Genomic DNA, 13,155 nt, shown 5'->3' with positions numbered 1-13,155 from the left:
ATCACATAAGTTTGTATAAATAGTTCATACAAAAAAATCTACAAAAATTAGTTTTTTTTAATATATATATATATATATATATATAGCATTTTTTTCACATTGTTTCATAGAAAGTTTAAAAAATGGATTTAGCTAGTTTGCTTGTAAACATTAGTATTCAAACTTGCTAAAACTTGGAAATATGTTAAGCTAATTGAAACTAAAAAGTTGGAGTACCCACAAGATCAATATTTCTTGGCCCTCAAGAGAAAGGAAAATGGGCTTTCACTAAGTTTTTTGTTTTTTATTTTGTTTATGACGAAGGAACCCTCCAATGCACGGTTACATTGAATTCATCTCTGTAAGCTAAATCTAAAATACCTACAATCACCCATAAACCACGTGCAGCAAATAAGATAAGGTACTAATAATAGTGTATTTTTATTTTATTTTATTTTTGTAGCTCAAACTTCTGAGTTTACATTTGATCCCAAGCCTTAAATATTTGACATAGCTTGGCAAATTTTTTATTTTTGGCCAAATAGAAGGAGAATAAAGAAAGAAAAACTACATCTATAACGATATGACTCAAACTCAGACATCATATCCCGTAAAAGAAACAACAAGAAGATATCTTAACTTTCGAGCCAACTCCTTGTGATGGGATTTAAAAGTGGGAACGTTCACTAGGTTGGTGTGAAATTGTGACCTCTCAATGTCTCTCATCGCCCCCGCCCTTGGTCTATGACCTCTCATTGCCCCTGCCCTTGGTTTAAGGTGTAGCTAGAAAAGGACGTTTCTGACTTTACAGTTCGTTATTGTTTTCCTAAGCTTTTTGCTAATAAATTTTCAAGATCACTTGTATGGTTGTTTTTTTGAGTAATGTTATATAAATAAATATTTTTTACAAATTAATATGAGAGTAAGGTCTCACTTGTATGGTTGTTCACTTTCGGTTTTGGGTAAATTAATACAAAATCGTTGGCTGACTTAAAAAAACTATTTTAAAACTTAAAATAATGATATTCTGTTGAAATTCAACACCAAGGGGAGGAGACTTGTGAGACAAGGATTCATGAAATTGTTCGTGTCTGATGGGCTAGTAGTGGGTGCACCAAACTCCAACATAAGTTAACCCTCTGATCTGACCATCGTGCTGAATCAAAACCTAATCTGCCAACCTCAAACCACCCTCTCTCTCCTCTTCTCCTCCTATAAAATCAATCTCTCTCTTTCCCACTCTCACAATTAACCATTAACACTTCAAGGCCAGGCCAAGTAAAGATGGAAGCTTTCAACACTCACTGCTCTTTCTTCCTCCTAAGCCTTTTGCTTCTCTTTGCTAATGCATTGCCCTTCTTAGCTAATGCAGAAACTCAGTATCATGAATTTGTAGTATGTCTCTCTCTCTCTCTCTCTCTCTCTCTCTGTTTATTCATCTCTCTCCTTGGGAACACTTGCTGATGTTTATGGAACAGGTTCAAGCAACCCCAGTGAAGAGGCTGTGCAACACCCACAACACCATCACGGTGAATGGGCAGTTTCCGGGACCAACGTTGGAAGTGAACAATGGAGACACTCTTGTGGTCAACGTCGTCAACCGAGCTCAATACAATGTCACCATTCACTGGTAATTACTGCATGAATGCAAGCATGCATTAAAATTATACAAGCCTTCTTTATATGAAAATCCTATATGTAGTAACTTGCATTTTTAGTACTACTCACTACTATGCTCCTGCAGGCATGGCATTCGTCAGATGAGAACAGCATGGGCTGATGGGCCAGAATTTGTGACTCAGTGCCCGATCAGACCTGGAGGGAGTTATACATATCGGTTTACCATTCAAGGCCAGGAAGGGACACTCTGGTGGCACGCCCATAGCTCATGGCTCAGAGCAACAGTTTATGGAGCTCTGATTATTCACCCAAAACAAGGTTCTTCCTACCCGTTTCCCAAGCCCAAGCGCGAAACACCCCTTCTCTTAGGTACTGATCCTATATCTCACTAGATGACTCAGTAAAACTCAGAAATGTATAGATATAATGACAAATTCATGAATTGTTGTTTGACAATGATCAGGTGAATGGTGGGATGCGAATCCCATTGATGTGGTGAGGCAGGCTACAAGAACTGGGGCAGCTCCAAATGTGTCCGATGCGTATACCATCAATGGCCAACCCGGGGATTTTTACAACTGTTCCAGTCAAGGTTTGCTTCTATAGACTCAAATTAGTTCCTTTCTTTTCTTCACCGGCTCTTTAGATAAAACCACTGTCTACAATTGGCTTAAGATATCTATATCGATATCATCGTATCAACTTAGTGAGGTTGGCGCACACAATTTTTATAAATATTGTCAAAGATATTTACGAGATAGCCAAAGGATGTAGTTTAAAACTAATATTTTCCAATGCATATATAGAGGACATTTGGTTAGATAGGATAAAATTATAAAAAGGACCTCCAAGAAGGTCCCCCTCGACAAAGGTTTGGCAAAGCCAACACCTAAAATAATTACCCAATGTCATGGTTTGCTCAAAAAAAAAAAAAAAAAAAAAAAAAAATCGTGATTTCAAGAAAAATGACTCAATGATATCATGACCATGCAGACACAGTGATAGTTCCGGTGGACTCCGGTGAAACCAACCTCCTTCGAGTCATCAATGCTGGGCTAAATCAAGAGCTATTCTTCACCGTAGCCAATCACAGACTCACAGTTGTTGGAGCCGATGCTTCCTATCTTAAACCATTCACCACCTCAGTCATTATGTTGGGACCCGGTCAAACCACCGATGTCCTAATCACCGGTGATCAGCCACCTGCTCGATACTACATTGCAGCATGTGCCTATGCTAGTGCCCAAGGCGCACCATTCGACCAGACAACCACCACAGCAATCCTCGAGTACAAGACCGCACCTTGTCCTGCCAATGGTACTACTTCAGCCAAACCTGTTAACGCATCTTTGCCTGCATTTAATGACACCAACACTGCCACGGCCTTCGCTACCAGCCTTAGAAGTCCCCAAAAAGTCCCCGTGCCCACTGAAATCGATGAAAGCCTCTTCATCACAGTCGGTCTAGGACTTAACAACTGCCCATCAGGTGCCAGCCCAAGCACCTGTCAAGGTCCAAATGGGACCCGCTTCACTGCCAGCATGAACAATGTATCTTTTGTGCTCCCATCCAACTTCTCTTTACTCCAATCGCATCAGCAAGGAATACCCGGAGTTTTCACCACCGATTTTCCAGCGGCTCCACCGGTGAAATTTGATTACACCGGTAATGTGAGCCGGTCACTCTGGCAACCCGTTCCGGGGACCAAGGTGTACAAATTGAAATACGGTGCAACAGTGCAGTTAGTTTTACAGGGAACAAGTATCTTCACAGCTGAGAACCACCCAATTCATCTTCACGGATATGATTTCTACATCATCGCACAGGGCTTTGGAAACTTCAATCCCAGCCGTGATACATCTAAATTTAACCTTGTTGATCCCCCATTGAGGAATACAGCTAGTGTACCTGTTGGCGGATGGTCAGTCATTAGATTTGTTGCTGATAACCCAGGTAAGAAAACATGAAAAGTCTAGAAAGATTTTACTTCTCAGTTCTCATACATGTCTATTGTTCCTCATTTGATACTTTACTTGCTTTGTTTGGCAAAAACAGGAGTTTGGCTGCTGCATTGTCACTTGGATGTTCACATCACCTGGGGTTTGGCTATGGTTTTCCTCGTAGAGAATGGAGTTGGGGAATTGGAAGCATTAGAGCCTCCTCCAGCAGATATGCCTGTATGTTAGTATCATCAGTAGAAACACTGGGCAAAATTAGATTCAATACGCCCTATGAAGTGGGTCACAAGTTTTCTGCTGCAAGTATACCAAATTCAATTTTCTTCCCCACATTGGGGACTAGTTACTTGTTCTTTTCTATTGTTATTTTATGTTGTTCTTTTCCATTGTATTGTTCTTTTTGATACATAAACTGGGTCAAAAAGAGATGATGGTGCCATGGTACAATACTAAGAACCATCTGTCTTGAAATCAGACCCAACATGTTTTCTGGTTATAGCTGTACTGATCTAGAGCAAATGAAAGTGTTTTTTTTTAATTTTTTTTTGAATAAATTTAATAGTTTTCTGAGTCTTGTATCAGCGATTCAGCATATTGTACAAGGTCAAAAAAACAAGACAACAGAAATGGAAAAAAAAAAAAAAACGCACACACACACACACACCCTTAAAGAGAAGACAGAAGAACAATAACATTATAACCACACATCACAAGACATTCAAGGAATTATTTGGTTGCTCAGATGCCTAATTAATTTCTTAGACGGTTGTTGAATAATCCCCCATTGTACAACACTTACGTACCATCTTCGAATCAGACCCCAACATGCATCAGCGATTCAGCATATTGTGAAATGTGGAATGTGAAGGCCGGGAAATGGAATTCAGGCAATCAATGGCACAGACTTCATACGATTTCTGAACAACATGACAACAGAAACAATGTAATTCCTATAGCAAGTCAGGACCAGAATATCCAGAAGGAGATACGAAGAAACTAATGGGAAAATAAAAATTATAACTAGCCAAAGCATCTCAAGAATTTGAGATGGATGCAGAATTAAAATTATCGGAGTAAAACTCATCAAATACAGTTTCCCAGCCAAACAAGATTATCATACATATTAGAGCACAGAGGCAGGGCAGCCACTACATACATATATCTTTAGATTCTCAATTCACCAAAGAAAGCAGGGGCTTTCTCAGCTCTGATAGGCACCCAATATCACCATTGCCAGAGTGAAAACAGGACTTAAGAATAATCCAGCCCCAAACATTTTGGAAGTAGAGAGTAAAGCATAGAAACAATGGGGTGTAACTTGCAGCAGATCAACGAATGGATTAGAAAGTGAGAATTTAATTTTTACGTTTTTAAAAAGGGCAACCTAGCGCACTAGGCACCGGCTAAAACAGAGTCTATGAAGGACAAGATGTGCACAGGTAAAGCAGCCTTGCACTAATAGTAAGCCTTACCATTGAGCTCAGTTGCCCTTTACCCAAAAAAATAATAATAATAATTGTTAAAAAAAATAATAATGATAATAATAATTTTTACTTAAAAAAAGCTATTTAAGAACAACATAAAAATATGCTTTAACATCAGAATAATTCAGTCTTGTTTAAAACTTTGCATGTAGTTCCCCAAACACTTAATTTGGGAAGTGTGATAATATGAGAGTTAACCAACTGAAGGAAATAAGTTCCACATGCTTGATAAAAGCACAGGAGAAATTGTTGATCACAATCTAAATTTTGGAGTTCATATCCCATATCACTTTGCATGTAGTTGGAGGAAATACAGTCCAGAAATGGTATCAAGAAATAAGGAGGCATTCACTACTGCCCCCAAACAAAAGAGGCCACGGAGGCAAGGAAGGATTCCATATTCACTAGCTTTAAGTGGATAAATGTAGAAATAATTAAACCAGATAACAAATATTTGATTTAATTTATTTTCTCACCATCACAAAATGCAGTAGTTACTTGGGAGGTAAATGTGGGTACAACCACATGAACTAGGATAAGCAAAACATTTGAAACACTTAAAGGATGACAGTGGAACAAGGATTATGGTTTGAAATTAATCTCAGACACTCTGGACAAGTTTTCTAAATTCCAATCTTCAAAACTGTATAACAGGGAAAATAATTAAGTGGACTAAACAACAGCAGAAAAAAGATTAAAAAATATTTACGTCAGGGAAACTTCATTGAGTGGATATAAGAAATATTCCAAGTTAAACAAAGTAGGGCACCAGACTGACCAACAATGTCAAGATTTAACAATCTACCACCAAGTAAGCAGACAAAATATCACTATACACATTTGAGAATTAAAATTTAGTGTAGGTTCTTCGAGATGTATGTACTCAATTTCTTCATTTTGGTTGAATTGAACTTACAGGAAAGTTGCAAGCAAGATAATTGATCTATAAGGAAAGATGAGCAGTATCCACTTCCCATTTTATATGCAAATGCAATTGAACCCACTCAAGATAGCAACTTGGAAATTGAAAAGGAACAACTGAAGAAAAAAATGTGATGATCTTTTAGGTTGCTGAATTAGAGAATGCATGTGTTAAAATTCCACTAGAATTAGTCATTACTTTCAGAGGAAATGCAAAGCTCATTTCTAGTACCAGATATGTCTTTCATGCTTCTCCTTAGTTCTTTTTTCACTCCCTCCTCCCTTCACCCTTTGTGGGAAACCTTTTTGTGAAGGCATATATTTTGCATACGCCTCCAATTTATTTACATAAGCTGAGCTGACGGCTGATCTGCCTAGGAGATTTATTGATGTGACACCACATACAGATGTGGATTATAAGTTAAGTCATTACATTGTTCATAAGAGACATGGATATGGACAACAAATACAAGTAATATAACCAAATATGACAATTTTCAAAAAAAAAAAAAAAAAAAAAAAAAATCAACAAATGACATGGCAAGGATACGATGACAATTAAATATATATTTTTGGATGTGTACATGAAAAAAAATAATGATTTCTTCATTTTTTTTTTAGGCTAAAAATACAAATAGATGAAAATAATAACGATTTCATTATTTTTTACATTACAAATACATTTATTTTTTATTATGTAAACCTATTTTAGAAAGTTCTACTTTGGAATTCCCCAACGTTCAAAAATCGAAACGATGAGAGATTACTAAGTATAAATACACCCATTGTTTTTATATAAATAAATGTGTCCCTCAAGTGACCAAAGCATGTCCACAGCTAAAAAATTTAAAAATAATATGACATATTTGAATGCGTTCCAACACACGTGTTGGGAAATGTCTGACAAATGTTGGTGTCCAACACAGACACAACACCTTCTTAAAAGTGTCCACATTTCTTAACTTTGATTAGTTGAAAGCACACAGAAAAATGAAGAAATTATGTCATATGTTATGGTATGCTCTCATCAATTTACTGCTTTTCTCATCATTCAGAAATTTATAAAGCACTAACTCACAATTAATCTCATTGTACTGTTCAGAGAATTTTTATATGTTGCATGCAATATAATGAGAAATACACTTATAGATGGCCACGTTCTGCCATTTTTGGTTGCATTCATATCTGTCTCATCAAGAATGTGCCTCTAATAAAAATCTTCAGTAGGAGAAAAAAAAATGGTTGCCTCAATATTTAAAAGCACAAAACCATCTTTTAGAATGGCATCATTTCAAAAAGAAGAAGTCATTTAAAAAATGAAATTGCATGAGGCCCAAAATTTCATACAATTCTCATTAGCCCCATGCAATTTTACATATTTATAACATAAATTAACATTTTGGCCCATTCAAAATTTATACAAAATTTTACTTCAACCCTCTCAAACTTCACAAGAACCTCATTAACCCCATGCAATTTTGAGTATTTACATAAATAAATAATAAAAATAGCATTTTGGCCCCAAAAACTTATAAAATTTTGCTTTGATGCTTTCAAAACTTTAAATAATTTTGTCTTGGGCCCTCCATTTGCACAATTTCTGGGTCCTCCAGCAATAAATAGTGTGAACCTTTAAAAGATTATTTCTAGAAACCTTAATAACTAATCCTACATATTACCACCAGGTGTCCAAACACTTTAAGCATTGTCACCATGATATGATATTACTAAAGGTTGTGCATGTCCATTCAACACATAAAGTGCAGCCTCAAACACAAATTGGCCTTGGTTTAACTCTATAGTCCATTTTTAGAAAAAAAAAAAATATATATATATATATATATTTTTTTTTAAACAGGGAAAATAAGCCCCAAGGTTCCATATCTATATGACCCCACTATTCTTGGACTAGCAATTTTGTTGTAGAATGCATGTTTTACAGGTCTAACAAAAAAATAAAGTTACGTCCTTGCTCTATATCAAATCACATTGATAAAGCCTTAGGCTTAAACATGAAGTTGAACGTAAAAGTCTTCTGTAATTAAGATGATGCTAATGGTAATACATATGTTATTATTATATAATATCTTGCCGGATAAAAAAGAATATATATTTATATTAGTAGAACCATGCAACTTTTAAAGTTTGTAATGTCTCAATCAGATAGTGATAGCTAAACAGATAAATGTAACCTTTCAAAGTAATGGCTAAAGATTTTTAAGACAACAACTAGATTGGGTAAACTTTTCAAATTAAACTCAAGGCCCAAAACAGATTAAAATGTCCTAGTTGGTATGTTAGCTCCTATTGCCAGTAAAAGCTCAGATTAAACTCACTTACAAATATACACATCAATTCTATATGTGAAGGCTATAGAGTACATGTTCACGTCTCATTTTTTAAATTTTTCCAAAATATCCTATAGTAGTTAAGCGGGCAGTAATGCCTTAAATTCAGGTTTTTTTTTTTTTTTTTTTTTTTTTTTTTTTTTTTTTTTTTTCAAATCTCTCAACTTTTCATTTTTCCAAATTCATTTTAATTTTCAGATTTTAAATTCAATCATACAGTTTATAATCTTTATCTTTGTGAAATAAAATGATCATATGTATAACAAAATATGAAGAACAGTGAATAGGCAGGTTCATGAATCTCACAAAATTACAGGTTTAAGCATTAGATTAATAGCATTGAAACCTGAGTTTTTCCAGAAAATATCACTATATCCATAATGCAAAAACTTAAAAAACCGTAAATCTCTGTGACTGATATAATTTACTCTAAAGCTTAATAAAAATGTAAACAACATTCTGAACAGACCTTAGAATGAAGAATCGCAACGGATGGGAATAATGATTTTCGATACATGTCTTCAATGGAATTGGAAAACGAGATATTGGATTGGGAACTAGGGTTCTGATAATCGAATTCAGAGTTCCTTAGGATGAATGGAACTGTAGAGTTCCAGTGTGATTGTCTGCAACTCGCGTGGGCTTGGGTCAGGGCCCGCTTATTAGCTAAGCTACTAAAGAATGGGTTTTAGGGCCCATTTTTTAGGAAGGCCCCAAATTTAAACAGGGTAGTAAATCCCTTAAATTGTATTTTGCCTAACTATAAACTTAACAGTTAACCTTCTACAACTTTTATTTTGTTACACTTTGGCCCTTTTCATTAAGATTCTATTACAAATATTTAAACAGAATCAAAGCATGTACGAAACACATAATACATTTATTATTTTTTAAAAAATAATAATACTCGTTATTGATTTTTTTTTTATTTAAATAATAATACCCTTTCCTGGTGATCTCGTTTGTATTTTACCTCTGTTATCTTAGTGGCAAAGTAAAAGGGATCAGTAGATAAAAACATTTTTGCCTTTAAAATTTAATAAATGTGTCATGATTTATATATGAAATGATTTTGTATAAATTCCTTTCAGAATCATAACAAAAATGATTAATTGTAACTAGATAATACACAGGGTGTGTTTGTTTTGAAGTATTAGATCGGACTAATAGTTCATTGTTTGTTTCATTTTTTTTCCTCCGGACTAATAGTCTCCCCAGACTATTAGTCCCACAAATATGGGAATATCCTATCCCATGGGGGAGGTGGGATAGAAACCGTGGGATTGGTATCCCATAGGATTATTTTGTGAAATGTCCATTTTACCCTCCATGCTATTACTTAGCAAACAATTAGAAAAGGATAAAATAGACTTTTGAATATTTATAAATTATTTTTTTAGCTTCGTTAATTTAAAATTATATATTAAATAAAAAAAATTAATTATAAATTAAATTTAATTAAAAATAATAAATTATAAATTATGGCCTTATAAATTAAATTTTTTTAGTGTTGTTAAAAAATTAAATTTACATATTAAATTAAATTATTTTTTTAGTGTTGTTAATTTAAAATTATATATTAAATAAAAAATATAAATTATAAATTAAATTTATTTAAAAATAATAAATTATAAATTATGGCCTTATAAATTAAATTTTTTTGTGTTGTTGAAAATTTAATTTATATATTAAATAAAATTATTTTTTATTATCGTTAATTTAAAATTATATATTAAATAAAAAATATAAATTATAAATTTAATTTAATTGAAAATAATAAATTAAAATAATTAAAATATTGTGCAAAAAATAAAATAAAATAAATTTTTATTTAATGTAGCTAAAAATAATTAAAATATTAAAGCTATGTTTAATATTGCTATTACTTAGTAAATAATTGAAAATGATAAAATAGTTATTTGAACATTTATCCTTCACCATAATATCCCAAACAAACATTGGATAATTAAAAATAGTCCAATCCAGACATCTAATCTCATGACTAAACAAACATAGAATACAAATTTAGTCCAACCAAATAGTCCGGGACAATGTATCACAGGACTAATAGTCCGATAGATTACAATCCCCCTTATCCAGTCCGTCCAAACAAACGCACCCTAAAGGGATGTTTGTTTGGAAGAATTGGAGAGGATTGGACTCTATGTCCAATCCACTATGTAGCAATTTTTACTCGCATCAGGTGATAGTTCTAACTTGCAATCTACTAATTTGTAATTAATTTATTTTATTTCTATTAAAAAAGTAACTTGTGAAAACAAAAATCTAAAAGACAGTTCTAAGAGCATCCATATCAAGCTAGCTATTATGGTCTTAGGACAAAATTTACTTAGCAATGTGTAAAATCACTCTTCCATCATCATCGCTACACCAAAATTAAATTTGGCATTACTACAGTAAATTGTTACATGTAGCGATGCACTGTTCACATGTTATACAATATTTTATCATTTATTCTTAAGAATGACCATACATCCTGCTGGATAACCGACTGCTGCACCATTTTTTTTTTTTTTTGAAAATGAAATACAATATTTAATCATTTATTACCAAATATCCTGCCAAATGACCGATTATGCATTATTATTATTATTATTATTTATTTATTTTTTGAAGAATATGGCAACTTTTCCTAGAATCTTCTAGAAGATGCTTTGGGTAGAGTTGTTTGCATAATCTAGCAAATCATAAAAATAAATATTTTATAAATCTAAATTTTAGATTAGAGAGTCTGATAGAGGTGTACATATAACAAATGTTAGATAAAATATATAAAAAAAAAAAAGTAACTCTTTAATTATAATTTAATTCAAAATTTGTTGACCCTGATGTGAATGCTCTAAAAGGCGACTTTTCTTTTAGCTTAGTATGAATCTTTTAAGTTGGAAGTGAAATTAAACATCATCTTTAAAAGGGGGATTTAATAGGACTTTTCACTAACTTTTATTTTAAAAAAAATAAATTTGGCATGTGCATTCATATTTTAAATTAAAAGATTGTAAATAAAAGATTTGTTAACAGGTGTTTTAAGAATAGTTCATTAAAATAATTTTACATATTTTATGTGAATGCATATTATAAAAAATGTACAATCAATTTAAATTTTATTAACCACCACCCAAGGGAATCGCATTTAAGAAGACTTACAAATAAAGTGACTTGTTAACAAGTACACTCATTGCATAAGTTGCAAACAAAAAAGGGGAAAAATATAAAAATATTTTTCATTAATTTAAAAAAAAAATATTACTCCTACTTTGAAGTAAACAAGACATGTTTAAAAATATTAGACAAGGTTTCCAAGGCACTTGTTAGCATTTATTAAGTCTTGATAACAAATGCTCCTGAAACATAAGAAAAATAAATAAATAAATAAAAGATACTTTTCACATTGTTCATTAATTATATATTTTTATTTTTTAAATATAAAATTTTAATACTAAACGAGCAATGCTAGGAATGTAAAAAGAAAAAATTCAAATATTTTATACAATACTTATGGCGATGGTGATTGTGGGCTAGGAACTCTTAGTGACTACGTCTCCCTCTCCCTCTCCCTCTCCCTCTCCCTCTCTCTCGCTTCATTTCTCCCTCTACCTCTCTCTTTGTTTCTCCCTTTCCTTCTCTTCACGCTTCTACTTCTTTTTTCCTTTTTATTTAAGAAAATAAAATCAAAACAACGTCCCTTTGAATTCGAACACAACACTCACACCTATGTGAGTATTATGCAAAATATTTGATAATTTATCTAGAGTGTCTAGCATTTTTTGATCTCTTAAGGATATATCAGAGTAGAGGATTTACACATTAGTGGAATATTTTCAAAATAATTACAATTTTATGAAAAAGTTTAATATTTTAATGAATAAAATTTATAAACTTTATCACTGTTCTGATTTTTTATCTTCAAACTTCTTTTGAATTATTATTTCCCCTATGAAGTAAGTAGTGCATTTGCCAGTACACATAGGGCATCAAGTGCAAATTTGTTCAACTAAGATGAACATTACATACTCCCTCATTAATAAGTGAGTGAGATGATCCCACATTTAACTTTAAAAAGAATCAATTAATGAAAAGTTTAATAAGAGTGTAAATAAATTTGCACCGGCAGAGCACCAGTGAACATTCAATTTCATTACATTACAATTACAATTACCTCACTTATCCACCCACCCGCCCGCCCAACCAACCACAGCAGGAGCGGAGACACGTGAGATCCAGGAGGTTACGTGTCCTCAACTTTTGAAAAAAATAAAACCAATCACAGCAGGAGCGAAGACACGTGAGGTCCAGGAGGTTCCATGCCCTCAACTTTTTAAAAATTATACATATATTTTTAATAAAAAAATATATTTCAGTATAATCCTTTTATGTAATTTCTTAAAATTTTATATCACTATTTTCTTTACCTTTTTTCTTTACAAAAAAAGATCTATTGAATTTGTCACTCTAAACATTTAATTATGCTAAAAAATATTCTTATAAATTTTATATTAGAAAAATGTTATATGTCACTGATTTTCTGTTATATTACATTTTATATAAATACTTGTAATTGGTTCATTTAGAATAATATTATATGCACGAATTAGTGTATCAACAGATGATGTGACATAATTTTAGAAGTTTTGAGTATTTGTAATTTGTATAATAAGTGGGGTTAGTAATAATGTCATAATATTAGCTGGTATACTAGTTAGTACACTAATTGGTGCATATAGCACCACCGATTCATTTATTTACATATAGTTATTACACAATTAATGATAATTAATAATATATTACCATTTAATTCTATGATTCAAAATGGAGAAAAAAATA

General features: G+C 32.6%; 1 protein-coding gene and 1 long non-coding RNA gene across 2 annotated transcripts; one reads left to right on the top strand and one right to left on the bottom strand.

Annotated features, from left to right (window-relative positions):
* The first annotated feature begins 1,132 nt into the window (after positions 1–1,132).
* LOC114311652 (laccase-12) lies at positions 1,133–4,127 on the top strand. The gene is made up of 6 exons (XM_028257781.2): positions 1,133–1,374; positions 1,458–1,609; positions 1,724–1,968; positions 2,063–2,191; positions 2,593–3,552; positions 3,655–4,127. Exons 1-6 carry the CDS (start codon positions 1,264–1,266, stop codon positions 3,783–3,785), a joined length of 1,728 nt encoding a protein of 575 aa, XP_028113582.2. The 5' UTR covers positions 1,133–1,263; the 3' UTR covers positions 3,786–4,127.
* Positions 2,358–9,025, bottom strand: LOC114311653 (uncharacterized). Its single transcript, XR_003646567.2, has 4 exons — positions 8,780–9,025; positions 4,361–4,474; positions 3,603–3,774; positions 2,358–3,507 (listed from the first exon to the last, which is right to left on the bottom strand). It is a non-coding gene; the product is annotated as an uncharacterized LOC114311653 (long non-coding RNA).
* Positions 9,026–13,155: the final 4,130 nt, after the last annotated feature.

Source organism: Camellia sinensis, chromosome 1 (genome assembly GCF_055761805.1).
Source record: "Camellia sinensis isolate YWXY chromosome 1, ASM5576180v1, whole genome shotgun sequence".
NCBI classification, from domain to species: domain Eukaryota; kingdom Viridiplantae; phylum Streptophyta; class Magnoliopsida; order Ericales; family Theaceae; genus Camellia; species Camellia sinensis.
The sequence above is the reverse complement of the archived record's forward strand: the minus strand, read 5'-3'. Positions and strand labels throughout refer to the sequence as shown.

Bases quoted from the DNA above. Each gene is read 5' to 3' on its own strand.
- LOC114311652 (XM_028257781.2), top strand. From the start codon at position 1,264: ATGGAAGCTTTCAACACTCACTGCTCTTTCTTCCTCCTAAGCCTTTTG. The intron at 1,610-1,723 runs GTAATTACTGCA...ATGCTCCTGCAG, and splicing joins TACAATGTCACCATTCACTG to GCATGGCATTCGTCAGATGA. The intron at 2,192-2,592 runs GTTTGCTTCTAT...ATGACCATGCAG, and splicing joins TTACAACTGTTCCAGTCAAG to ACACAGTGATAGTTCCGGTG.